A 27,480-nucleotide genomic window follows, 5' to 3' on the forward strand; every position below is an offset into this window, starting at 1 on the left:
TCCGTCTCCACCTCTTTGTAATAACTCATCCTTCATGTTTCTCCTCATATTCTTCTTTATTGTCCTTCCTTACCTCTCTGTAGGAGTTGCTCAACATAATTGCCAGTGTGCTCCACCTGGGCAACATGCAGTACGGTGGAGAGGATGGCAACGCCTGCATCACGTCTGACACACAGATAAAGTACCTGGCCCGGGTAAGAAGCTGCACTCAGCAGCTCCATAAACTCTCCCAACAGGCCAGGAGGGGTCGATTTACACTCGTATTTATTACAGCATCTCAGCGCTGAAAGTAAAGTTATTTATGAATCAAGTGTAGGTTTGGTTTGCATTCGCACTGCTGCCACGTAGAGAGGCAGAGACGGGATGTTTTACATTACTTTTAGCAAAATATTTTAGCCATTTATCTGCTGCTTTAAGCTAAATAATTCAATTTATGCTCCACGAGACACAATCAAGAGACAACATTACCCAGCATGCCCCTTGCTGCTGTCCGTGTGTTTACGTGATTCATTCGTCACCGCGGTTGTTGTGGAGCGTGCTGCTGACGTTGTTGTGCTTCCCCCAGTTGTTAGGAGTGAATGGGGCGGTGCTGACGGAGGCGCTCACACACAAGAAGATAATTGCCAAGGGAGAGGAGGTAGGTTTGGATACACACACACACACACACACACACACACACACTCTGGTTGTAGCGCGACAGAGTGTGTGAGATAAGCATTTGTATACAAAGCTCTTCCTGTCTGTGTAATGTCTGGGCTGGTTCAGTGTAATTATATTGTAACTTGTCCCCTGTGTTATTGTCTGTCTTTGCCTGTCTCAACTCGGTCTCCCTTCGTGTGTGTGTGTGTGCGTGTGCGCGTGCGTGCGTTCATCTTCATCAGCTGATGAGCCCGCTGAACTTAGAGCAAGCGTCATCAGCTCGAGATGCTTTGTCCAAGGCGGTGTACGGACGCACCTTCACCTGGCTGGTTAACAAGATCAACGCTTCACTGACATACACGGTACACACACACACACACACACACACCTCAGTGATCATCCCCTGGTATGATTGCAAAGACAACATTTCTCTGTTTTCACTTCATCTGTTACATTAAATCACTCAAACTGAATGCAGACTCTGCAGAGCGTGCTGACGTCTCTTCGTTGTGTTACAGCACAGCTCCACCTTGTGGACATTTACGAGACCACACGGAGAACATAACTATTATACAGTTTGTATAATAAACATTTTTGAGAACTGGTTGCCAGATAATTGTGGAGAAATAAAAATTTATATAATATAATACAAAAATTGAATAAAATATTAAATATATGAAAAAAACATTGAAAATGAAATAAATATTTTAGACTGGACAGACTATAGTTTGTCATTACAAATAATTATTATAAGTTTATTTAGGATATCACCTCTCATAGAATGTGATTCACAAAGTGCTTTACAAGAATAAAATGTTAATAAAATAAAAAATAAATATATTAAATTATATGTACATACAAATATAACACTTCAGGATCCAATACATTCAGAAACATTGGAAGCTTTCATAAGAACATTAGTCTTATCTACAAATCAAAGCGTTATTTATTTACATTTATTAATCAGAACGTTCTCAATAATCACTCAAAATCAGCAGCAGGAGGCGAGTAGACAGCTGTATCTAAAATACACTCTTTTATTTCTATGCACATTTCATTAAATCTTGAATACAGATTTGTTTCTTTAAATAAAGTCTTTAAGTAGAGTTTTCTCATTCAGGTTTGTTGTGATTCTCCAACAGGACGACTCCTCCAAGCATTACTCCGTCATCGGCCTGCTGGACATCTACGGCTTCGAGGTCTTCCAGTACAACAGGTACAATAACATGAGTTTAGAGATGCACAGATACCGACACTGATATCAATCAGATACTGACTTCAATACAACGGGTATCGGTCACAACGGGCCGATCAGATGCCATCATTTTAATACCGTTAATGTGACCCATATTTATACCTGGGTTATGATTTATTGTGTAACATAAATAACATGAATTAGTCAGAAAACCAGTCGCACGTTCATGACCTTGTTTCCGTCGCTGTGTGTTGCAGCTTCGAGCAGTTCTGCATCAACTACTGTAACGAGAAGCTGCAGCAGCTCTTCATCGAGCTCACACTCAAGTCGGAGCAGGAGGAGTACGAGGCTGAAGGCATCACGGTCAGTGACGGTTAACCCTGAAGTTAAACCTGAAGTTAAACCTGAAGTTAAACCTGAAGTTAACCGCTGAAGTTAACCGCTGAAGTTAACCGCTGAAGTTAACCGCTGAAGTTAACCCCTGAAGTTAACCCCTGAAGTTAACCCCTGAAGTTAACCCCTGAAGTTAATCCCAGAACCTGCTCCGTAGTGCTTCCTGTGGTCCTCTTGGCCCTCTGAGCACCCTATCAAGCTGTTTTTAACATGTTTCTAAGAGCTCCTAATGGGATTGTGGTTGCAGTTGCGTTTTGATAATTTAATTCCTCACTCTGCTGTTTCATAGACGCTTTTACTTAAAGTGATTTGCAGTAAGTGCAGATATTTTTAGAAGCTGCTGCCCCTCAGTAGAAGTTAACTCGTCTTGTATTCATTCACAGTGAAAGTCTTGAATGACGCCTCTTAAGGAAATTACACGTCAGAACGAGGTCTACATTACTAACTCAAGACGTCTCTATTGAGTTTTCTCCTCACTTTGCCCCTTTTTATATCCGTTTATATTGTTTAGTTGTGCGTACAACAGCGTCTTGTGTTCGCTCTGATATAAATGCGTTGCTCAGAGAGCAGGTTGTGGGAGAAACTCTCCCCTCAAAGAGTCCATTATCTCCTGACATCAGGACCGTGGGCCGCGCTCGCTGTCATCTCTGTGGAAATGATGTGGCTGTTGGTGCAAACACAACCCGACGCTCAGTGTGTGTGTGTGTGTGTGTGTGTGTGTGTGTGTGTGTGTGTGTGTGTGTGTGTGTGTGTGTGTGTGTGTGTGTGTGTGTGTGTGTGTGTGTGTGTGTGTGTGTGTGTGTGTGTGTGTGTGTGTGTGTGTGTGTGTGTGTGTGTGTGTGTGTGCGTGCGCACATAGAAGTGGGTGTGCCAGGATTCCTGGGATTCTGCAGATGAGAGACTTCACAGCCGTTAAATAACTTGGAAACAGTTGTAATTGTAACTTGTTTAGACGGAGAATCAGCAAAGATTTATGTCTGAGGAGTGTTTTCTTTTCTGGGCATCAAAGTTCAGACAAACGGCTCCTCAAAGAACAATTTAATTCTGTTCATTATTATTGTTATTCTCTTCTCAGTGGGAGCCGGTGCAGTACTTCAACAACAAGATCATCTGTGACCTGGTGGAGGAGAAGTTCAAAGGCATCATCTCCATCCTGGTGAGGAGACGCTCCGGTTTCATTTAAGAAAGAACACTTATAAGTGTCTTTCTGTGAAACACCTGGAGAACGTAATTAGGTGTCACATTAAAGTTCAACACTTTAGAAAATCACTGACTTGACCCACAAGATAGTTTGGACATCTGAGCAGCTGGAACAAACTGTTTGGGAAAAGGGGCGGGCACTTTCAAAAACTCTTGGCAGGTGATTGGATGAACCATCTGTCAAATCAAACTCTTGATCTGATTCATGCAAACTCTGACTACGTTCTCCATAACTCGGTATCACGTTGATGTAAACGATGTCGTCCTCCCGTCACAGGATGAGGAGTGTCTGCGACCCGGAGACGCCAGTGACCTCACCTTCCTGGAGAAGCTGGAGGACACCGTGGGAGGACACCCTCACTTCGTCACGTGAGTCTGATTCCCGTCTTTGTCCTGTAATAACGTGGCCAGAGGACGTTTGATCCCATACGTATTGAATATGTGTCCAGTCTACTTACGTGTGTGTGTGTGTGTGTGTGTGTGTGTGTGTGTGTGTGTGTGTGTGTGTGTGTGTGTGTGTGTGTGTGTGTGTGTGTGTGTGTGTGTGTGTGTGTGTGTGTGTGTGTGTGTGTGTGTGTGTGTGTGTGTGTGTGTGTGTGTGTGTGTGTGTGTGTGTGTGTGTGTGTGTGTGTGTAGTCACAAGCTGGGTGATACAAAGACCAGGAAGGTAATGGGCCGCGAGGAATTCAGACTGCTGCACTACGCTGGAGAGGTCAACTACAATGTGAATGGTACGTATGTGTGTGTGGTGTGTGTTCTGCTGCAAACACTGTACATATTAAAATTGTCTCTTTAATTTGTAACTGCAAACAAGCAGATGAAGCAGAGCAGCAAAACCAGTGTGATGCTAAATACCAATATTTATTTAACACCAGTGTTTCTGCACAGTTGCAGATAAAGATCAGGTTACATTATTAATATTATAATATTAGTAGAATTAGATTCTAGTGGCTGCGTAGGATTGTTTCTGACTCGTGTGATCCAAACATTTCCAATAACTTCAGAGCATTAAGTCCAAACGTTTATACATTTATTGAAAAAAGATAATCGTGTTTTAAATTCACAATATGTTTTTATTCAACGAAATATTCTGCTTCATTCCGTATTTGTTGGTGTTTAACTTTTTAATAACAACATTTTCACTGCAGTAAAAAAAACACACACATATATATATATATATATATATATATATATATATATATATATATATATATATATATATATATATATTATAAGTGTCCTAGTTTTACCCAAACTGAGCTGAATTTGACATTATTCATAGATATTTCAATGATGTGAGCAATTGAACTGCTGAGAGGCTTTTAATGTGAAAGAGTTCACATTCTACTGAAGTAATCAAGACAACAGGGAAACATGGAGGACGTGTGGAGCAGATGAGCTGAACAGAGAGGAAACTATTTGTCTCCATTCAACAATAGAATCTGACTTTATTGATAATAATCTGATTCCATCTTCTGTCTCTCAGGATTCCTGGACAAGAACAACGACCTGCTCTTCAGGAACTTAAAAGAAGTGAGTTTTAAAATGAACAGGAAGACACAAAACTGTGTTTCACTGCAGGTGTGTGTTAGAGTTGTGTAAAGTTCAGCACTGAGTTTAAGTGTGTGTGTGTGTGCGTGTGTGTGTGTGTGTTCAGGTCATGTGCCTGTCGGAGAACAAGATCCTGAACCAGTGTTTTGACAAAGAGGAGCTGAGTGACAAGAAACGTCCAGAAACAGTGAGACACGTTGTTGTTGTTGTTTGTGTGTCTTTATTTTCTCCACACTCTCATAAGTCATAATTCATACTCTCATAATTCATACTCTCATAAGTCATAATTCATAATTCATACTCTCATAATTCATACTCATGATTCATACTCTCATAAGTCATAATTCATACTCTCATAATTCATACTCTCATAATTCATACTCTCATGATTCATACTCTCATAAGTCATAATTCATACTCTCATAATTCATACTCATGATTCATACTCTCATAAGTCATAATTCATACTCTCATAATTCATACTCTCATAATTCATACTCTCAAAATTCATACTCTCATAATTCATACTCTCATAAGTCATAATTCATACTCATGATTCATACTCTCATAAGTCATACTCTCATAAGTCATAATTCATACTCTCATATGTCATAATTCATACTCTCATAAGTCATACTCTCATATGTCATAATTCATACTCATAAGTCATAATTTATACTCTCATATGTCATAAGTCATACACTCATAAGTCATACTCTCATAAGTCATAATTTATACTCTCATAAGGCATAATTCATACACTCATAATTCATACTCTCATAAGTCATAATTCATACTCTCATAAGTCATAATTCATACTCATAAGTCATAAGTCATACTCTCATATGTCATAATTCATACTCATAAGTCATAATTTATACTCTCATATGTCATAAGTCATACACTCATAAGTCATACTCTCATAAGTCATAATTCATGCTCTCATAAGTCATAATTTATACTCTCATAAGTCATAATTTATACTCTCATAAGGCATAATTCATGCTCTCATAATTCATACTCTCGTGCATCCCGACATACTTTCCCACAGCAATAAACAAACAGTGGTGTGTTTCCCCTCTGCTGTGGAGTGGGCGGTCTGATGGGGATTCTCTGCCGCCTCCCACTCTCTAAAGGAATGCCCTGACACTTGTATGCCCTTCTCACACACACACACACACACACACACACACACACACACTTGAACAGGGCACTGTCACAGGCTGGCCAGTTAGATTCCTCCACACTGGTGCCAGTCACAGTCGAGCTCTTCTTAGCTCTCCATCTCTAGCCGGCGGGATTCGATTTTCGACGTTCCCTCTCCTCCTCATCTCCTACCTGCTTCCCGTCCTTCATCCTCTTCACCTTCATCACTTCCTGACCATCTTTTTGTGTCTGCCCCTCCAGGCGGCCACTCAGTTCAAAGCCAGTCTGGCGAAACTCATGGAGATCCTCATGTCGAAGGAGCCGTCGTACGTCCGCTGCATCAAACCCAATGACTCCAAGCAAGCAGGTACCCACTCTGGTTTATTTCTTCTTCTCTTGGTTATATTAGTGTCCTGAAACTTATCATAGTGAACTACCATCACAAGAAACAGAAAACTTTCATGGCTTCTTTTCAACATACTCTGACTTTCTCCTCGGTTTTCTAAATCCAGCGGCTTTTATCATCGAGTCATTTATCAGAAACGTTTATTTTCCCTTTACCTCTGAATAAATCCAATTCAAGGCAACGATGCTGATGACAATATGGTGACGCTCACGAGTATTTCCTTATTGCTGAATTAAGTTGTTGATTAGGTCACGTCCTGGTCGCTTAACACACGACAAGCTGTGACATCTCTGCTGTGATGACGTTCATCCAGCCTTGAACAGTGAAGCCATGAGGCTCTTGTACATTTGTGACTTGATAATCTTTGGAAAAATTCAAGTTTTTTTCTGGTAAATTTACCATTTTAATCTCTTTTAATTATTATTTTATTATGTAGAATGGTTTTAATACGCCGTCGTAGAAGAAAAGTTTATGGTCCGACATTAAATATTTCAGGTTTTACATTTGGTGCGTTTACTTACATCCAGTCATCATTTAAGTCGTATAAGCAAACTGATTACCTTATTGTGAAATGTAATCACTGCAAAATACTTTTAAGGTTAAATTTAAATATCACAAAATTGTTACGTCAGTTAAATTTTCTTACTTAAATTAATTTATGTGTTTGGAAATTTCAATTTCAAGTGTCTGACGTTAAAAATAAAACAGTGTTGCTTCAATTCTGTGAGTTTAATGAGCTATTTGACATTCTTTATCTCAAATTGTGGCTGTTATTTGCTTCCATGTTCTAATAGTTTTCAATGGTTTGGGGCCAGTTTTATGTAACCGTTCTTGTAAACACAGTTGAAGCAGCTTAGCGGCTCCAAACGAGCTGATATTGTCCCAGAAACCTCGAGTTAATCTTGTGCTTGCTCTAATTCCGACCCAAACAGTTTGTTTCTAGCTGCAGTGTGAGTCTCCGTGTGGTTGCCAGTATATCGGGCCGGCCTTTGTTTCCCCCACACAGTCGACCTTTTGTTCCAGTTTCTCTGTGCTTTGTCACTCCTACTTCTGTTGTTTAGCATTTACTGGTTTCCTCCGGTTCATTTCGTCCTTCATATATTTTTCTGCTTCTTTCTCCGCCTCTCGTTCCGTCTCAGGTCGATTTGACGATGTCCTGATCCGCCACCAGGTCAAGTACCTGGGTCTGATGGAGAACCTGAGGGTGAGGAGAGCCGGCTTCGCTTACAGGCGGCGCTATGAGGTCTTCCTGCAGAGGTGATCAGATGTTTTTATTTTGTCCAGTAAGGTTCTATCACATGGAAACCCCGTACCAAGAATAGAATCACGTAGATGTGCCCTTCATGTATTCTTGTACTTGAAACCAATATGTCCAGATTAGACACACAAAAAGACACAAACTAGAAGTGAAGGACTCGTGTGATTCATTTCCCACAAAGAAGCCCTGATTTGTGAGAGAATGAGTGAAATATTCTTGTGACCTCATTATGAATGAACCCCGGCAGTCTAAGAGTAAATACCTGCTTTACTGCTTGGAATAATTCCTAAACTGTGAATCTTAAAGAGTCAGAGTAGTTTACGTGATTACGATGATTTGTGCTGAAGAAGCTAACCTTTGGAGATTCATTCCTGAAGTCCAGTATTTACTTGTGTTTCTGTGTGTTCAGGTATAAGTCTCTGTGTCCGGTCACGTGGCCCAACTGGGAGGGGAAACTGTCTGATGGAGTGGCCACGCTGGTCAAACACCTGGGATACAAGCCTGAGGAGTACAAACTGGGCAGGTCAGCAACACACAAACCATCTAGTACAAGCTTAGAGTCACTGTGAGGACTTTTATCTGGTCCTGAACCAGACTCAGTGTAGTCCTGATCCTCTGTCAGACCCCCATCAGTAAAGAGACCATCAGAGAGAAGATGGTCTGTTTCTATAGAGTTATTCTTGATGCTCGTCATCGGAGCCACCGGGTCGGATTCTGGTGAAACCGGATGAACTCATGCAGGTTCACCAGAACCTCCTTCAGCTCAGACTCCAGCAGAGACCGGTCCACCGTGGACAGACCCAGATCCTCCGGCAGAGACCGGTCCACCGTGGACAGACCCAGATCCTCCAGCAGAGACCGGTCCACCGTGGACAGACCCAGATCCGGCTTCACCTGCAGTAGTAAAATGAGAGGTTTTTTAAAGAGACTCTGGTGCTCAGAAACATCATCGTCCACATGGAGCTCCAAAATCAACACAAAATAAAAGTTCCTCGTAGTAGCTTTAAGAAGTAGCGCTGAATGTCTTTTTAAACATGCATCCTTCTGCTTTTTCTTGAGCCTGAACTGAACTTTAAAGTATATTTATGATTAAACACGTTTCACCTTTTACTCAATCTTTTAGATCCAAAATCTTCATCCGATTCCCAAAAACCTTGTTTGCCACCGAGGAAGCACTTGAGACCAGGAAACATAGTCTTGGTGAGAGCCGCTGACACTACTGACGATTTGTGCCGAATACTTTCATCATCGCCACGAATTTAAACCGCTTATCTCTTGTTTTTTCTTCTCTTTTTTTTCACCCAACAGCCACCAAGCTGCAGGCCGGATGGAGAGGCTACAGCCAAAAGTCCAAATACCAAAAACTCAGAACCTCAGGTGAGGAAACTTACTCGCATCTCCACTGGGATCGTTTCGCTTTTTCTCCTCCTAATGTAATTTTAGAGTTCGCCTGCAACCGTTTCTCTGTGTGTTGACTTGTATTTATTTGTGATTATGTGTAAACTTGCAGCTATCGCTGTCCAGGCGTGGTGGAGAGGGATCCTGGCCAGGAGGAGAGCGCAGCGCAGGCGAAAAGCTGCTGATGCTATCCGCAGGTACGAGACCAGCAGACGGCTCAAACACTGTGTGATTCATTTACCTTCATGACGGAGCTAAAGTATGATTCCTTCTCCTCAACCCTACAGGTTCGTCAAAGGCTTCATCTACCGCCACAGAGAGCGCTGTCCGGAGAACGAGTACTTCCTGGACTACGTGCGCTTCTCGTTCCTCATGAAGCTGCGCAGGAACCTGCCCAAGAACGTCCTGGACAAGAGCTGGCCGACACCTCCGGCTGCTCTCACTGAGGTGAGACGACGCAACACACGCAGTTCTGCGCAGGCACCTCTTGTCACCAATATCACTGATACTCAGTAGACGGGTACCAATGATGGTTTGGGAGCCCTCTCGTCCTGTGCCGTGCTCCATGTTGGTCTGTAATGTTTGCAGTCAGGATGCTTTCTATTGCTCCTCTGTTAAAAGTGAACAAGAACTTGGCTCGTGAATTTAGTCTTCTTAAGTTTCCTTAAGAAATAAAGCCGTTTATGGGCTTTGTTCACCAGGATGCAGACGTGTGAGGACCACGTCAGGTTGTTTGTGAAGCTGATTCACAGGAACTTAAAGCTGATAACTTGCTTCACCTCAGCTCCATTGATGCAGACAGAGGTGTTCGTCTTCGTTTCCTTTTTTCTGAAATCAACAATCAGCTCCTTGGTTTAAAAAAAAGAAATTAATAGAGTAATGTGAAATCTATTCAAAATGTGTCATCAGTATCAGTTCATGTTATCGGACTCTTATTTACAGCCGGTAGAGTAAAAAACTATGTGATCAAACCGCATGATATCCATCATTTTAGAAGTATTGAGACTGTTTTGCATTTTAAAAGGTGAAACTTTAATAACGTGACATAGCCAGTATGTATCATGACTCCTATTACATACGGCACAACACTGTAAAGGGAATGTTTTTGTCTTTAGGCTTCAGAACATTTGCGTAAGCTGTGCATGCAGAACATGGTGTGGAGCTACTGCAAGAAGATCAGTCCCGAGTGGAAACACCAGGTGAGTTTAGTCTCTTCATGACCCGACTCTCAGGTCTGCTGCTTCTTTCTTCTACGTCACTGTTATCAACTCCGTTATCTGAACAGATGGAGCAGAAGATGATCGCCAGTGAGCTCTTCAAGGACAAGAAGGACAACTACCCGCAGAGCGTGCCCAAACTGTTTGTCAGCACCAGACTCAGTGAGACACTTTTAAAATCCGTACAGGCTTTTCATGTTGCTCTCTGTGTGAAAAGATCTCAGCATTGTGGTCTCCTCTTTGTTTAGACGGAGAGGACATCAACCCCAAGGTGGTGCAGGCTCTGGGCAGCGAGAAGATGAAGGTGAGTGGAGCACAGTCACAGAAGTCTCAAAGGGTTTGAAAGAGAGTTTCTGACCGGCGTCCTCTTCTGATCCGCAGTACGCAGTGCCGGTCACCAAGTACGACAGGAAAGGCTACAAGGCTCGGCCCCGCCAGCTGCTGCTCACCTCCAACAGCGCCGTCATCGTGGAGGAGGCCAAACTCAAGCAGCGCATCGACTACGGAACTCTGAAAGGTCAGAGGTCAACAGACAGTCGGGGTTGTTTCTTTCTGGGCGTTGGCGCTCGTTTACGGAGTTACTTTTGTGTCTTTATTATTCCAACCGATGGGCAAAACTTCCCACACAATTAATGGCAAGTTAAATAAATGTTTTGATTAAAAGTGTAACTCCAAAACCCGCCGGCGGGATTGGAAAGCAAGTTTTCTTGTAAAGATTTTCCAAAAATTAACCGTTTATCACAGCCAGAAACTTTAAAAATAGCAACGTTATCGTCAGATTTTCATCTTTCCGACGGTCCTTGAACACATCATGTGTGACGAACGCTTCCGTCAGGAAAAGAGACCACATTGAAGCTTTAAATTGTGATATTTAATTTAACAAAACACCCAAATAAACAGTTTGCTCGAATCAAATCCTGTGAAAAAACATTAAATTCTGAGCTCCTCTGTGCAACTATGAAGTTGACCATTGTTAGTCAGTCACGTGACAAAAACTCTGTGAAACTGGCTGAACTGCACTTGTGGACACTTGGAAAAATATTAGATAGATAGATTCCATTGTTTTCCAGCTTTTCTGAAACGAATCATCAAAGAAATTCAACTAGAGAGCAGAGGAGCAGGTCTTAAATATTGAAGTGAAGAACGAGGCCACAGTGGCTCATCAAGTGTGTCCGTCTCCTGCAGGTATCTCAGTGAGCTCTCTCAGCGACGGCTTGTTTGTTCTGCACGTGCCCAGTGACGACAACAAACAGAAGGTAAAAAAACAAGGACTTCACGTCAATCAACCAGATCTCTTGTGGTTTTTATGTTTGTGTCAACATGTTTGATGGTTTCTTCTCAGGGAGACGTGGTTCTGCAGAGCGACCATGTGATCGAGACCTTGACCAAGATAGCGATCTGTTCCGACAAAGTAAACAACATCAACATCAACCAGGGAAGGTGAGGATCTGAGGATCACTTAAAGTCACTGTGAGGAACTTTTAACTGGTCCTGATCCAGTCTCAGTGTAGTTCTGGTCCTCTATCAGACCTCCATCAGTAAAGAGACCATCACAGAGAAGATGGTCTGTTTCTATAGAGTTACTCTTAATGCTCGTCATCGGTGCCACCGGGTCGGATTCTGGTGAAACCGGATGAACTCATGCAGGTTCACCAGAAACTCCTTCATCTCAGTATTGACATATTGCTGGACCCGCTGGAGGGAAGGGAGGCACGGGAGAACCAGAACCAGGACTGAGAATTCCTCGTAGTAACTTTAAGGAAAGCTTTTTATTGTGTGTGTGTGTGTGTGTGTGTGTGTGTGTGTGTGTGTGTGTGTGTGTGTGTGTGTCCTCACATAACGCTAACGTCAGTATGTAAATTAACCTCTCCTCCTACACACTGTCTAACCTTCCCTCTGCTCCTCCTCCAGCATAACGTTTACAGTGGGTCAGGGGAAAGAGGGGACCATTGACTTCACGCCCGGATCAGAACTGCTGGTGGCCAAGGCTAAGAACGGACACCTGTCTGTGGTGAGTGATGAAATCTCTTTAGTCTTTCAGAGAGACGTTGTTTGAAGAAACAGAGCCTTCTGTTTTCTATATGCGTTAACGAACGGGTGAGTTAACGTGGATGAGAGAAAAACTTAAGAATAAAGCTAAATACTGTAACAGTATGCCTATTAATATTAATTTACCCTATCAATCAAGACATCCCTGTTGTTCACAGTATAAGTTGTTGTTGTTGTTGTTGTTGTTGTCCTCTGACGTGATGTTTTTCTCCTCTAAATGTCTTTAGACGGCTCCCAGACTGAACTCCAGATGATGGACTCCCATCTTCCAATCACACGCCAGCAGACCCCGCTCTGCCTAAGCCAATCAGACGCCAGCTTGTCACCTCATTGGTGGCATGTGCTTCCAATTAAAAAATAAATTTAAAAAACAATTTTAAAAAAAAGAAAGAAATCTAGCTAAACTAATTGATATATTTATGTTTATATATTATATTTTTTGGGGGAGTTAATACTGTTTGAATATTCTGATTTTATATATGAGGCCAAGGAATAACAAATATTTTTGGTGCACTTTTCTTGCACCGCGTGTGTTTATTGTGCTTTTATTTGGGAAAATGACCAAGAAAACAATGAGGGACGAGTCAAGAGTCAATGTTGTTGATGAAAATCAGGGTTAGTTGTTGCCTGTTGCCTCTTTTTTTTTTTTTTTTTTAACTGTTTTCTGCCCGATTTACAGGATTAATTGCTGACACGGCGTTTTCTAACTGGGGTGGACGGTTATTGTTGTTGAAGGCTGACGGTATGTAGGAGAGCTGTTTAGAGGTGGATGAGGAAGTGTCCAGATGTGGCTCACTACAAAAAACAGAATAAACAGTTTGATGTACTACTGAATATAATACACAAATCTATGTGTGCAGTGTTTGAATCAGAAAGCTCGTCGAGACGGATTCACTGCGTAAAAACAGAGAAATCGAGAGAAAGATGAAAGAACGCAGCGGTTTATTTGCCTTGACGCCGGTGCTCGTGCCTTTTGAATGAGTGGAGTTAAGTGTAGATGGTAAAACCCCGTCGTGCTCTTGACTGTACAGCTTCTTTCCTTTTGTTGAGAACCACATGACCTGCTGGGACCTTAAAGGCCCCCCCCAGCATCTGCCTCTGTAGTCGGGTACATTTCCTCTCTGAAGTGGGGCTTTGGCTGAACTGGTCTGATAGCTTCATGGGATTTATGTGTGTTGGTATAGAGCGCAAAATACGTCTTCTTGCGGGAACTTATTTCATAAAATTAAAAATATGTTCCATAGTCAACGGTGAGGGACAAATATTTTTTATTTTTGAATTGTGCCATGAATGACTTCGCCTCTCTACTCAATATATCTCTCCATTTCTACAATTCTATGTCTTTGAAACTGCATTTAGACCAAATTGTAAAACTAAAACTCACAATTTGAAACGATTTCATTGAACTTTTGGTGTACTTCAAATCTGGGTTTAGCTAAAAACACTAGTTTAAGATTGAAACTAATAATAGCTACGTATTGTCTCAATGTTAGCGATGTTTAAACGTGATGTTTTAAAAGGAATAGTTAGGAATAGACAATTTGGGAAATGAATAATTTTCTTGTTTAGAGTTAGATGAAAAGATTTATACCACTCTTATTGTCTGTATGCTAACTATGAAGCTACAGCCAGGAGACTGCTAACTTAGTTTAGGGAGAAACAGCTGGCTTGGCTCTGTCCAACGGTCTACAAAGGCTAGCTGTTTCCAGTCGTTATGCTAAGCTAAGCTAAATTAAACTGCAGTTAGACCACATTGTAAAACTAAACTTCACAGTTTGTAGCCTTGTTATTGAACTTTTGTTGTACTTCAAATCTGGGTTTAGCTAAAAAAAACAAAATAGTAGTTTAAGATTGAAGCTACTAATAGCTAAGTATTGTCGAAATGTTTGCGATATTTAAACGTGATGTTTTAGAGCGCTTAGAGTTAAATGAAAAGAGTGATACCACTCTCATTGTCTTTATGCTAACTATGAAGCTACAGCCAGGAGATTGCTAGCTTAGCTTAGGGGGAAACCGCTAGCTTGATTCTGTCCAACGGTCTACAAAGGCGTTATGCTAAGCTAACTGTCTCCTAGCTGTAGCTTCACATTTAACGCACAGATATGAAAGTGTGATCGGTGATACAAGTCACGTAAAAGTCAAACTTTTTCCTTTAGTGACGTAAAATATAAACGTTCAGAGCCTTTTCCAGAATTTTGTCTTTTTCAGGGTAGAAAATGCATCTAAATCGTCACGCAACACTAAAATACATCATAACAGTAGAATATTTAGGCAAATATCACACCAGTTCAGATTAACGGCCTCCTTTAGAACAGTTCTATCTTAAATATCTCTAACTTTGACCAAAGACTGAATCCTAAAAAAGGTTGTGTCATTGAAAACTTTTGAGAGGAGCTCCAAAATGTTTTATTTTTTATTTTTATTGTTCTTTTTGTTCTCGCTTAATGACTAAACTTTTTCTCTGGGTTTGCGAGGCGGTTGCAATACTCCCTGTCAGGACACACTAGCCAAAGATCCCATTGATTTCTAGTGATTCTGTTTGTATGATTTATATGATATTATTGTCAGTTCTGAATGTGTTGTTGTTTTCAGGAGGGAGATCTATATGTACAGTTTGTGTTCTGTGTTATAAAACGAGAGAGTCAAACCAAGTGAGGTTTTGATGTGAAACATTTTTGGGAGGAAAAACAGCTTCTAATTATTGTTTTTGTCGACGCAAACTTGTTCACGTGCCTTGTCGGACAGCAATACAACAGATATATTTTGTGGAGAGAAACTACGTCCTCGCCAGTTTTTTTTTTTTTTTCCCAGCAGCACCTTTCCTCCCTCTGTTTGTGTGTATAAAGCTTTATTCAAAACCAAGAAGTTTGTCCGTTGATTTTACAGATGCACTCCTGTTATCAGACTTACTGTATGCACCAAACCAATGTAGAGTTATACCAACACACTAAAAGATGAGATACTAAAGATTTGAGAAATAAATTTAACAAAAGTAAAAGACTGCTTGTTTATTTCGTCGTCTCTGTTCAGCTGTGTGTGTGTGTCCTTGTGTCTAATTAAACTTTTGATTTATACGTTTACAAGCATCTTAAGATTGAAGCTACTAATAGCTAATTATTGTCTAAATGTTAGCGATGTTTAAAAGTAGCGCTATAAAACAAATAGTTTGTCATTTGGGGGATTAACTCACTTTTTAACCTAGACTTAGATGAGAAGATTGATACCACTCTCATTGCCACTCTTTATGCTAACAAGCTACAGCCAGGAGACTGCTAGCTTAGCTTAGCTCAGGGGGGGACAGCTAGCTTGGATCTGTCCAACGGTCTACAAAGGCTAGCCGTTTCCAGTCGCTATGTTAAGCTAAGCTAACTGAAACTGCTTTTAGACCAAATTGTAAAACTAAAACTCACAATTTTAAGCCTTGTTATTGAACTTCTGTTCAAATCTGGGTTTAGCTAAAAGTAGTAGCTTAAAATTGAAGCTACTAATAGCTAAGTATTGTCGAAATGTTAGCAATGTTTGAATATGAGGAATAGGTTCACATTTTGGGACATAAATATATGAAAAGGTTGACACCGCCGTCATTGTCTTTATGCTAACAAGCTACAGCCAGGAGACTGCTAGCTTATCTTATTTTAGATTAGGGGAGAAACAGCTAGCTTGGCTCTGTCTACAAAAGCGTTATGCTAAGCTATGCTAACTGTCTCCTAGCTGTAGCTTCACTTTTAACACAGATATGAAACAGAGGTTGTCTGCCTACACGTTCACTATAAATGTTAATTTATTGCAGGTTCGACTAAAGGGTTTAAAGTATCAGCACTTTCCCTTGAGTCTGAGTACTTATTCTACCAGTGTCCACCAGTATAAAGTATGAAGTTGCTTAAAGCGGCCACTAGGTGTCGCCCTCGGTGCGAACATTTTGCTCACTGGTTGTTTTCTCTCCACCGGACCATGTGCTCTCTAACCCTCTCCTGAACTTCATAGGAACTACATGTTTGGTTATGAAGCTGAAAGTAAACAGCTGAGTCACCTCTCAGGACAAACGGGATGATTTATACCCTCTTATAAAAGCCCTGTTTTTTAAAGTTTGTTATTGGGTTGCAAGAAATTCCAAATCAGAACAAAAGAGGTGTGACTTTAAATGCAAAACAATAATAGTTAGTTAGTTTATTTTATAAACATATAAACTGTCTCACTGATCTTTCTGTTATTGTTATTATTGCCTTTTGCTTTTGCTGCTCTGTCTGTTAAAGCACTTTGTAAACTCTGTTTTTAAAGGTGCTATATCAATAAAGTTATTATTATCATATTCACTTCATTGCTTATGTTTCAACATGCATCCCATAACTATCCTCCAAACATACATAAGTGAACGAGCCCCCCCCCTCTTTTTTTTATCAGTATTAAGGAACAACACACATGTAACACTGCCTCGCTCTGATTGGCTCCGGCCGGTCTCTAGCTCAGCCACGGGCCAATCAGCGCGCTGTGTTGTTTGTGCGCGCCTCTCCTGCGCTGCTATAAAGCTCCAGAGCAATGAGGGATGAAAGAGTGATTCAAAGACACACAAAAAAAGACGCAACCATTGCTTTTTGTGACTCCACCACCACCATCTGTGTGTGTTGTTGTCGCCGAGGAACATTTGGGACATTTGGGAGATTTGACTGAGCGGCTCTATTGTCCTCTGAATCCACAGACTCAGGTAGGTCCGCACCAAGGATGCTTCAGGCTGACTCATGTGGGTTCATTCGGCAGGAATCAACCGGCTCACAATAACACGGAGCGTCATTCTGCAGCAGAGTGCTCTCTTTATCTTTCATTTTATAAATTTCTTCCTCTCTCTCTCTGTGTTGTTGTTTATTTGTTTAATGGCTGCAGAGGAAGAGCTGCAACAGCCTAAACTTTAAGGTCATCAGGGTTGTTTTTGTTTCCCCCCTTTGATCTTTTTGGTAAATCGTGTAAATTTACCTGCAAAAAACAACGCAAATAACATGCATATGCACATGCAAATGACATATTAGATTAGATGAGTTGTTACAGTTTATTTCAGTCTTTATCTTCCGTTTCCCCCTTTTTATGTCGCTCGTTCATTGCTGCCATGAAAGTTATGATTTAATGTTCTAGAATAAAAGCGGTGGTGATGTCACAGAAGCAGCCGCGAGGCCGAGGCTCGTGCGTGTGGACACTCGTTTTGTCGACATGTTTTGGCTTCTTTAAATTAACTCTCTTTGTTTCAAGCGATGATGGTAATCCCCCCCCCCCCCCCCCAACAGTTACTGTTGTTGATGCTGAACAGCTGAGCGCCTCTTGCGTACATGTGCGTCAAGTTTGCCGGGAAACAACGAGTGTGAAACCGGAAATGTGCGGATACTGTCTTCAGAATAAAAGCATAAAACATGCAGCACAACATTCACTTTCTTAAAAGTATTCAGAACAGTTGTCATTGTTCAGGAAAAGGCAAACGTCCTCCATCAATTCCACGTCCCTTTTTATTATATATATATATATATATATATATATAGCTTATATACGTGACGTGTATGGCCTACTATTGAGTAATGTAGATGGAGATAAATTATGCTTTACTCGTACTGTTCTTTTTATTTGATCATCTTTTTGTCTTTACTATATTATAGTGGTAATTGCCTTTGCTTTATCTACGTTGATGTTTTCCACTCGTAAAACCTTCACGAAGCGGTCTTCCGACTTTTATTCTGAAAATAACCGGAACACTGATGTTTTGATCTCGTTTAGCTTGACTCTTGCTAGTAGATGCTAGGGATGCAGATTAGGGTGTGTGTGTGTGTGTGTGTGTGTGTGTGTGTGTGTGTGTGTGTGTGTGTGTGTGTGTGTGTGTGTGTGTGTGTGTGTGTGTGTGTGTGTGTGTGGGGGCAGACGATTTCAGTCCAGTTCATACCAGTTCCACCGCTTCATGTCTGTTAGTGACGTGATGCTATTTGCTCACTTTTTTTCAATACATTGTTAATTTTTTTTTTTTTTAACATTCAAAATAGACGCCATTTTTATTTACACTATGGTTCACGTGTTTATTTTAATTTAAATGTTGTATTAATATTCATCATTTTATCCGGGGCCAGTTGTTCTACAAACAGATGTATCGGAGCATCATTACAGGAGCGCGAGAGACAGTATAGCGCGAGCGCTGGCGGTTAAGTAACACCGACAATCTCGCGCCGCGCTGGTTCGAACCGGCTGGAGCTTCGCGCTGCGTTCAGTGTAGTGGGGGTTTCCTGTAAATGCACACTTTGTTTTCACCAAAACTGCTTTTGTCACACTCGACAGACACGAACTTTAACAGTGAAACGTTTATGTTTAAATACAGAGGAAAATAAAGCAGGTACAATCATAACCTGTTGATGCATTTTTAAAACATCAAATTAATGTAGGCTAAAAGTATTTTTTAAATTTGTAATTTGCTCACATCGAAATTTAAATAGCTGGAGTTTATGAATATGAAATGTCCAGCATCAAAAATCCTCTGTTTTTTTTAAAGCCCAACAGAGACACTATTTTCTGCCATTACAGCCCCCGATAACACTTTTCCCCCACAGGGTGTGAATGCAACATCAACCTCACGTGTAGCTGCTGCACGAGCTATGTCACTAGGAGCCAATAGGAGTAGAGTTGCTAAACCCTAAAGCCAATCAGATACGCTTGGGGGCGGGAGTTAAAAAAAAAAAAAAAGAAAAAATTCATAGGAGAGGTTTTACATTCACATCAAAGGCCTCAGCTGTTTCCTGTTTGTGTGAATCTTCATCTAGACCACCATCATCATCATCATCATCATCAGACACGAACAAAGAAATGTTTATGATTCATCCAAAACACTTTATTATAAGATCAAGTAGCTCCTAGTTGGAACAAGAATCTGCTTTATTAAGCCAAGTGTGTGTTATGAAACATAGATAAACAATAAACACAGTGCAATTAAAAGACATCATTTAGAAATAGAAAACATGATAGTTTACAATGTTTGTTATGAAACAAACAAGGAATTTTGAGTTGCTCTCAAATGTGTACATTTTCAGAAAAGGGTTTATTTCGAAGTAAGTTACACATACAAGGAATTTGGTTTGGGGGTTGATGCTATTTGTTTATAGTATGTGATAATATAAATAAATATAAATAAAACAGCTGAAGTTCCCAGTGAGCTATATAAAGTCATCTGGCATCATTTTCAATATTGAACCCCCCTGTCCTTGTCTTCCAGGCTCCAGCAGCCTCCCTCTCCTCCAGTCAGGAGGCCCAGTGACATACCTCCTCTCCACCAAGCCAACATGGCTCCCACCCTGGCCACGGCCTTCTCCCGCCGCTGGTGGATGGCGGTGACGGCAGTCATCGAGAACTTGCTCTTCTCCGCCGTGCTGCTGGGCTGGGGGTCCCTGCTCATCATGCTGAAGTCGGAGGGCTTCTACTCCTACCTGTGCGAAGGGCCGAGTGAGTAAAGCTTTATACTGATATCAAAAACATGCCACCGACATTACCCACAATGCAACGCTGACTGCCGACAGATTGTTAAGAGATTGGGCCGCTAGTAGCAGCTAGCGTAGCTACAGACGTCTCACTTCTCTCTAACTCCAAACCTCCACATTTTAGTCTTTCGGTCGTCAGCCCCAACCGACGTCGCCTCAAGTGACATCACTTGAGGTGGGCTTCAATGTCAAAACCTTTGATCCCACCCACCGTGGGATTTGATTGGTTAAACTGTTGAATTTGGGTAGAATGTAAACGTTGATTGTGATTAGATGCTAGCTGTGGAAAACCCATTATTTCCAATGGCTGGCGCGACGCCACGTCGGCTTTTTGCTGTATCCAGCAAGGTGTGCCGCTCACCGCGGTTAGCTCAAAGCTAAAGCTAAAAACAGTGCTAAGATATCTGTCTTTCTATGGTATCACTTAGAGGAACTTATTGTACGTAATAACAATAGTCAATCTTATTCGTCACTTGCTCCACTGATACTACTTTCACTGCTACTACTGCTAGTATACATGAACACATTTGTGATGCAAAGACGCTACATGTAGCGTCTCTCAGCCACGGACGGCCTCGTTCTGGTCTTTCTGCAGTTTGAATTTAGATGTTAATGAGACGACTTTACATGAGTATCTCTGAGTATTCAAAAGCTTTCAACAGGCTGATTGTGACACTCTGAGTGGGTGCGTTGGAATTATGGAGATTTAAGACCATGCAAACAATCAAAAGGCCCCCTTTTTTGGTCCGGTTTCACCTTAAAAACAACACAAAAAGATTGTTATTGATCCAACAGATGGGAGTCAAAAAGTCAATATGTCAGCAGCAAAAAAAAGGCTCCGAACAAGCTTCAAAAGCAGCCGGTGATCCCGTATTTTATTATTATTTTACTCTCCTTGATCAAAGGTGGTGCAGGGAGCTGCTGCACTCAGCCAGCCATCATTAGTTACCGTCTTTATGACACAAAATTGCTTCTGCTCTGAAGATCAAACCGGGTTGAGGACTATAGCCGGGATTTTTTGTTAACCACTCATTTTCATATAAAAGCAATGTGGGTCAGGTTTTAACGCAACAAGGTGCTCAGAATGCATGTGTGAATGAGACCTTTCATGCCTTTATTCTCCTGTTTTTTAGTCTCTCTGATCGTCTCATTGTGTCTCTGTTTTCAACAAAGAGAGCAGTGATGAAAGCCTTTCGGCGATATTATCACACGTTCACATTAGGCCCACCTGAGAGCGCTATCGTTGTCACTGCAGGTCAAAAACATGAACTCTCATTTCTCCGTCCATCAGCGGATGCAGCGCCGTTGAATCCACCGCGAATGGAAGCTGATAATCCATCTATGTTTTATTATAGCCTGTTTATCTGATTGGATTAGGGTTCAGGTGTCTCTTGCCGTTGACTCAGCTCTCTCCACGCTGACCTGCTAAGTGGTGCTGAATCAGCAGGTTTTTTGTGTGTCTGGAATCAGGTCAAGAAGGTGTTTTTGTGTGTTTTTACTGGACATTGTGGTCAATGTGTTTGATTGAAGTAATGTTGTGACATTTTTGACACTGCTATTGTTGTGGAGCCTTTTTTATGCATGAAGTCGTGAAAAGATCATATTTTTAAAATGACATCTTGAAAGTAGAGACCGCACCAGCGTTGACGCCAAATGGGCCAAATCTAAAGCGATTTAAATGTAAGTGGCGGTGGGACAAAATCCACCGTTTTGTTCAGTGCAAAAATGCGTTCGTTCATCTGAAGCTCTTTGAGGCTCCAACCCAGTCGCCAGAATGAAATGTTTGCATTGTAGATAACTATAGATACGTTGAATCTGCACCATAAAAAAACAGCTTTTTTATATTAACATTTCTAGATAAGCATTTGTCAACGTTTTTCAGTTGTGACATTTTTGACATTGTGGAGAACTCTGCAAAAAAGTTTAGCCCTACCGCGCTACTATTGTTGCTAACTAATCTGTTGGCTAAAATTCTGCACGACAGTAAATAAGAATAAAGCAAGAATATACAGATTGTTGACAAATGAAAAAGCAACATAGTGTCTTAAAAGGCTGCTGCTCCACCACCGTTTTCTTTAACGCGAGGTGTGATTTTCACAAAGCTCTCTCTTGAGCCACAAAAGGTTTATACAACTTCTTTTTTTTCCCACAGTAGTGCTCCTTAAAAGTAGACTTTGATATGTAAAATTGGTGGTTTATGTAAGATTGTTTTTTTTGCATGTACTAAGAGTTTCTGTTCCCCCGCTGTGGCTTTTGGTTTTGAAGAACATGATGTGTTCGTGAAACTATACTCTCCCACGGTTGGTTGGTTGGTTGTGTGTGTGTGTGTGTGTGTGTGCGTGTGTGTGTTTGTCAGAAAAGAGAAAGGTGTACATTCCTATGTCATCGACCCTCGTCTCTCGCCTCCTTCTAGCCTCGCTTCACGTGTCATGACTGCGTCTGTCAGCGCCGTTCTTTCACTGAGATTCTCGGTTGTTTTCTACGAGATAACATTAGAACAACTTGTCTTTGTTCATGTGAACAGAATGTCCTAATCTTCTTAAATACTCTGTGTGGATTCACTGGGCTGTTTAGTATTGCTGTTACCTTCTAACCATCACTCGACCCCTTCACCTTTACACAATAACGACTGATACCCTCTTTTTTTAATGTGCTGACTGTCGGGTTGAGTTGTGCATCTGCAGGTGAATAGAGGCACGACTTTGTAGCCGTTGGTGCAGCCTGGTAATCATTAAACTAACTGACTCTGTAGGGGGCGAGTGTGTTTGACATCAGTTGTATGTTCAGTATAAGAGGAAGCTTAAAGGAGTGAAGGGCGCGGCAGAAAAAAAGGAATTGTGTGAAACATACACTCGAAAAAAAATTTATTTTATGGTGTTTACATGAATGAGAAACGCCTTGTGATGGATAACAGGTGAACACATGGTGTGACTCCTCAGGAGGAACTTTGCAAAACTTCAGATCAAGTGTGTGTGTGTGTGTGTGTGTGTGTGTGTGTGTGGTTGGGGCTCTTCCCTTATTGATTTGGATTCGCTGCAGCTGTTTGATTAGTCAGCAGCCGAGGAGCCGGGGGACAGATGCTGCTGCTTTCTTCTTATAGTCCAAAAATATAGAAAAAATATTTTTTTTTACTGGAGTACTGGAGTACTTAATGCTCCAGTACTCCTCAAATACCAGCCTGAGAGGGAAGAGCAAATAATCTGCATACTGATGGAGATGTTCGGTCACAAAGCTAGTCAGGCTAGATCGTCGTTAGCAGTGTTGTTAGCAACGCCGCTTAATGGATTGGCATGACTTTTTGTACAGATGTTTATCACGGACAATCCCGTTGTTTTCCCATAGACCGCTTTGTGTACTTGAATACTACGCATGACAGTGGAGCTGAATGACCTTTAATAAAAGCCCACAGATCATCATAGCTCTGCATCCTCGCGTTTAAATCGAACCAGTCCTTTCTGCAGCTGCTTGTTTTGAAACATTAAAAAAAAACACTTACATCAGAAGGTCATTAAGCCACTTTACCTTTCACCTACTTACATCCTCACAGGGCTCGGGCGGCCAATTCTCTGCACCAGGATGCACTGAACATGATTTAATAACTTCCTAAATTCTGCCCTCAGCCCAGAGACCTGCATCAACACCTCCTCTATCTTGCTTTAACTTAAGCTGGCCCAACAGCGGCACTACATTTCACAGGGGATCAGATCCTCAGCTGTGCTGTTTATTAGATGCAGCAGAGATTAGCTGTTGCGGGACAACTTGCCCCGAAGTTCTGAAATGATAAGTACGTGTTTTACGCCTCCCTCCCTCCTCCAGATATCAAACATGTTGTATCAGTTGTATCATGTTGAGTCTATTGTTCTCCCGGCGCTTTGACCAAAAACAAGTCATGGTGAGGGAGGATTTCTCTCTGTCTGTTGATACCAGCAGAGTTTCACCGTAGGCAACAGTCTAAGAGAGCAGGTAGACGAAAACAGACGGAAATAGACTCTGCATGAACTCAGTGGATTGTGTTTACCAGTGATTCAGCAGGGAGGCCGGCCTGTCTGTGTGAAGCTGTTACAGAGATTTCCCCTCCGCCGTGCAGGGGTTCAGTTGCGACCATATCTGGGCACCTGTTTACCCTGCATTGTGTTGTTTTCCCTCCGGTTGGTTTACTTGACCTTTAATGAGGCTCCTGGCTTTCTGGATCAGCAGCTCTGCTCTACAGACAGAGGGAGGGAGTGGGGGGGAATATAGTTCAGCTCAGGCCTCAAAGAGCCACATTAAAAAATGACCTCGCTTTAAGTGCAAAGAAGGCATTTCATTTAGATCACATGGGAAACCTCTAGAAGGACAATATAACAATTTAAAAGCACTTCATTACATGCAAAAGTCCAAAGTAAAAGTATCCTAATATATTTACAGAATGTTCTCTTATTGATTATATCATATTATTGGATTATTATTATTACTGATGCATGAATGTATGAGCAGCATTCTGATGTGGCAGTCTGAAGTGGAGTCAATGTATTTGCCTTTAATCTCTAATCATGCTTCATATTGTATATAAAGGTTGTATATTTTGATGTAAACAACAATAAGAGGCTACAGCCATGCTAGCTTCTTTAAGCTAAATGCTATATTACTACATCTTATTAACTGTTGAGTCACTGAGCAGCCATCTTGGATTTTGAGGCAGGGGTTGGGGTTGGTGGAGACTTGCTGAGTCAGAAATTCCGTTTCCACTTTCAGAATTAGACCAAAGTATTTGACAAATTTCAGTGTTGACCTGGTGCTATATGGAAAGTTGAGGGATCACCAAAGTTATGAGGATGTATCCTCCGTGGAACATGAATGTTTGTACGAAGTATCGCGGCAATCCAACCCCAAAATGTCACGAAAAGTCACAGGATCATCAAAGTTGGTCGGATTCCTCCTGGTGGGACCATGAGTTTCTGTGCAACATGTCACACAGTGTATCCAAACGTTGTTCAGATATTTCAGTCTAAACTGAACACAGACAGAAAGACAAATAAACTATAACTGCCTGATAAATAGTAGTAAAACAAACATTTCCCATGTATATTGGAGCAGAAGTATTGGGTTAAATGAAATGGAACCTCTGCAGTAAAGTGCAGAATTGCACCATTGTACTGTATGTAAATACATTCCACCACTGCATACAACATGTCACAGACTGGACAGGTTGTATGCAAATAATAGCATACATCATGGTTCATTGTCATTTAGATAATTGCCGCAGCTGTAAGATAATAAAGTATTTTTCCTCTCCACTCTCTCATTTTTCTTCACCATCCAGAAAACAGCTCCAGCCTCAACCTCTCCAACACGTCCACCTCCGCGCTGCCCGATTCTGAGGAGTACTTGGACATGAACGGGTGGCCCATCTGCAAGGACCAGGACGAGATGCTGAACCTGGCCTTCACCGTGGGCTCCTTCCTGCTGTCTGCCATCACCCTGCCAATGGGCATCGTCATGGACAAATACGGTCCACGGAAGCTACGACTTCTGGGCAGGTGAGAAAATCAGTTTTTCCACTTTAAGATGATATAAAATTGGACGGTTTATTGTCTGTTTGGTTATATTTATTGGCATTGCTTTGTGTTTCCCAGTGCCTGCTTCGCCTTCTCCTGCCTCCTCATCGCCTACGGTGCCAATGATCCCAACAGTACGTATCATGTCATCATGCCTCGCACTTTAATCAATCAGACTTGGTGTCAGCAGTTTAACCTTGTCTCTAATCTGCTCTTTCTCCTGCAGATCTGTCCATCCTCATCTTCTTTGCTTTGGCGATGAACGGGTTCGGAGGCATGTGCATGACCTTCACTTCTCTCACAGTGAGTATTAAAGCTTCATTAGATTACAATACTTGTATTTTTTTCAGATTAAACATCTAACAAACATATGCCCTCTAGAATTTTGTTTTTATAAATCTTTAAGTAAATCTTTGTGCTGTCAATCAATGGAAAACCATCTTGAGAGTACTGACATTTGAGCCAGAGAGGCCAAAATTGAGGACGCTATTGTCTTGTTTTATACAACATCGCTCTGCCAGAGTACAAACTACTCCACAAAACATATAAAAACATTATAATGTGTTAACAAAATAGATCTGAATATACATTCCCTTTAGTTATTGTTTTTGCCTGGTTAGCAAGTTAGCTAACTTCCTATTTTATTTCTATGGGGCTCGTAATTGGATCGTAATTGGGGAATGTAGCTTGAAACGTTTGAAGCCCTTCCTCTTTTTTTGGTTGCTTACGAATGGCACAATGGCTGAATATTGGTCATAGCTGTCCGTTGGCGTGAACAGTGCCGGAAGTGAGTGTGCATACGAGCTATTTTGAGCATGTTACAGCTAGCTGGACAGCTACAGTAGCTCTCTAACAAGTCCTGCAACTAGTTGGTGTCAGTTGCCAAGCTTTTTTTAATACACTTATTTTGCAAGGATGCGTTTCTTTGTGCCGCTTTCTTTAATGACCCGACACTAAAACTCTTTAATGAGGTTCTCTGTTGGTTTATTCAGACGAGTCAAAAGAAATAAGACGAAATAAGATGAGTAACAGAAGCCCAGTTTCTAATAAAATGTCAGCGAAGAAGAATAGCGTGATAGCGAAGGGGAAATGAAATGATGAAGAGCGGATTAGAGTGCTGTGTTGCGACGGCGTCAGACGCTGATGAAAGAGAGGACAAGAGAAGGTCGGTGGAAAGATGGAGAGGAGACATTTAGAAAAGATGGACGTAAGGAGGAGACGGATGGCTGAGCAGTCGACTCCTGGGATGAAGGGGATGTATAGATGGGAGACGAGGGATTGATGGATAAGAAACGCTGGCGGTCGGGATGATCTCATCAGTCAGAGAAAGTGCTGCATCACGTACAGGAGAGGCCACGTGAGAGAGAGAGAGAGAGAGAGAGAGAGAGAGAGAGAGAGAGAGAGAGAGAGAGAGAGAGAGAGAGAGAGAGAGAGAGAGAGAGAGAGAGAGAGAGAGAGAGAGAGAGAGAGAGAGAGAGAGAGAGAGACTGCATTTATAATTTATTATTCTCTGCTGCTGTGACTGCGAGCCAAAAAAAGACCTCTCATTACTATTTCATCCACACTCACACATGGAGCTACAGTGTGTGTGTGTGTTGTGTCCAGTTTGTGCCAACAGCACAATAGAGGTGTCAATAATCTACGATTCAATGTCAACAAATCGTAAACATCAGGGGGTGGATTGTTGAATATATACAGTTGTGTGAAAAAGTGTTTGCCCCCTTCCTGATTTCTTGTGATCTTGAGATCTATCAGTCTGGAAAAGGTTACAAAGCCATTTCTAAAGCTTTGGGACTCCAGCGAACCACAGTGAGAGCCATTATCCACAAATGGCGAAAACATGGAACAGTGGTGAACCTTCCCAGGAGTGGCCGGCCGACCAAAATTACCCCAAGAGCGCAGCGACGACTCATCCAAGAGGTCACAAAAGACCCCAGAACAACATCCAAAGAACTGCAGGCCTCACTTGCCTCAATTAAGGTCAGTGTTCATGACTCC

At 41.6% G+C, this 27,480-nt stretch overlaps 2 protein-coding genes across 5 annotated transcripts in view; both read left to right on the top strand.

Moving 5' to 3' along the window:
* The window catches only part of LOC142958915 (unconventional myosin-Ic-like), a 51,208-nt gene extending 35,758 nt beyond the window's left edge, over positions 1–15,450 (top strand). For all 3 annotated transcript variants that reach the window (XM_076099939.1, XM_076099941.1, XM_076099940.1), the window contains exons 8-32: positions 84–194; positions 566–637; positions 882–1,001; positions 1,782–1,855; positions 2,092–2,197; positions 3,303–3,383; positions 3,705–3,796; positions 4,064–4,158; positions 4,914–4,960; positions 5,085–5,165; positions 6,386–6,491; positions 7,670–7,787; positions 8,198–8,311; positions 8,912–8,988; positions 9,097–9,165; positions 9,299–9,383; positions 9,474–9,633; positions 10,302–10,385; positions 10,472–10,565; positions 10,652–10,707; positions 10,785–10,920; positions 11,589–11,659; positions 11,746–11,843; positions 12,315–12,414; positions 12,680–15,450. In XM_076099939.1, the coding sequence (XP_075956054.1) occupies positions 84–194; positions 566–637; positions 882–1,001; positions 1,782–1,855; positions 2,092–2,197; positions 3,303–3,383; positions 3,705–3,796; positions 4,064–4,158; positions 4,914–4,960; positions 5,085–5,165; positions 6,386–6,491; positions 7,670–7,787; positions 8,198–8,311; positions 8,912–8,988; positions 9,097–9,165; positions 9,299–9,383; positions 9,474–9,633; positions 10,302–10,385; positions 10,472–10,565; positions 10,652–10,707; positions 10,785–10,920; positions 11,589–11,659; positions 11,746–11,843; positions 12,315–12,414; positions 12,680–12,706 (2,274 nt within the window). In that variant the 3' untranslated portion in view covers positions 12,707–15,450. The remainder of the gene's footprint in view (positions 1–83; positions 195–565; positions 638–881; positions 1,002–1,781; positions 1,856–2,091; positions 2,198–3,302; positions 3,384–3,704; positions 3,797–4,063; positions 4,159–4,913; positions 4,961–5,084; positions 5,166–6,385; positions 6,492–7,669; positions 7,788–8,197; positions 8,312–8,911; positions 8,989–9,096; positions 9,166–9,298; positions 9,384–9,473; positions 9,634–10,301; positions 10,386–10,471; positions 10,566–10,651; positions 10,708–10,784; positions 10,921–11,588; positions 11,660–11,745; positions 11,844–12,314; positions 12,415–12,679) is intronic.
* A 1,447-nt stretch (positions 15,451–16,897) lies between these two features.
* The window catches only part of LOC142958916 (large neutral amino acids transporter small subunit 4-like), a 31,251-nt gene continuing 20,668 nt past the window's right edge, over positions 16,898–27,480 (top strand). The window contains exons 1-5 of one of the 2 annotated variants that reach the window (XM_076099942.1): positions 16,898–17,154; positions 19,684–19,910; positions 25,248–25,464; positions 25,561–25,616; positions 25,709–25,785. In XM_076099942.1, coding sequence (XP_075956057.1) covers positions 19,751–19,910; positions 25,248–25,464; positions 25,561–25,616; positions 25,709–25,785 — 510 coding nt within the window. In that variant the 5' untranslated portion in view covers positions 16,898–17,154; positions 19,684–19,750. The remainder of the gene's footprint in view (positions 17,155–19,683; positions 19,911–25,247; positions 25,465–25,560; positions 25,617–25,708; positions 25,786–27,480) is intronic. The other variant, XM_076099943.1, reaches the window with a different exon arrangement.

Source organism: Anarhichas minor, unplaced genomic scaffold, assembly GCF_050575085.1.
Source record: "Anarhichas minor isolate MPS153535 unplaced genomic scaffold, ASM5057508v1 ptg000026l, whole genome shotgun sequence".
Classification (NCBI taxonomy): Eukaryota; Metazoa; Chordata; class Actinopteri; order Perciformes; family Anarhichadidae; genus Anarhichas; species Anarhichas minor.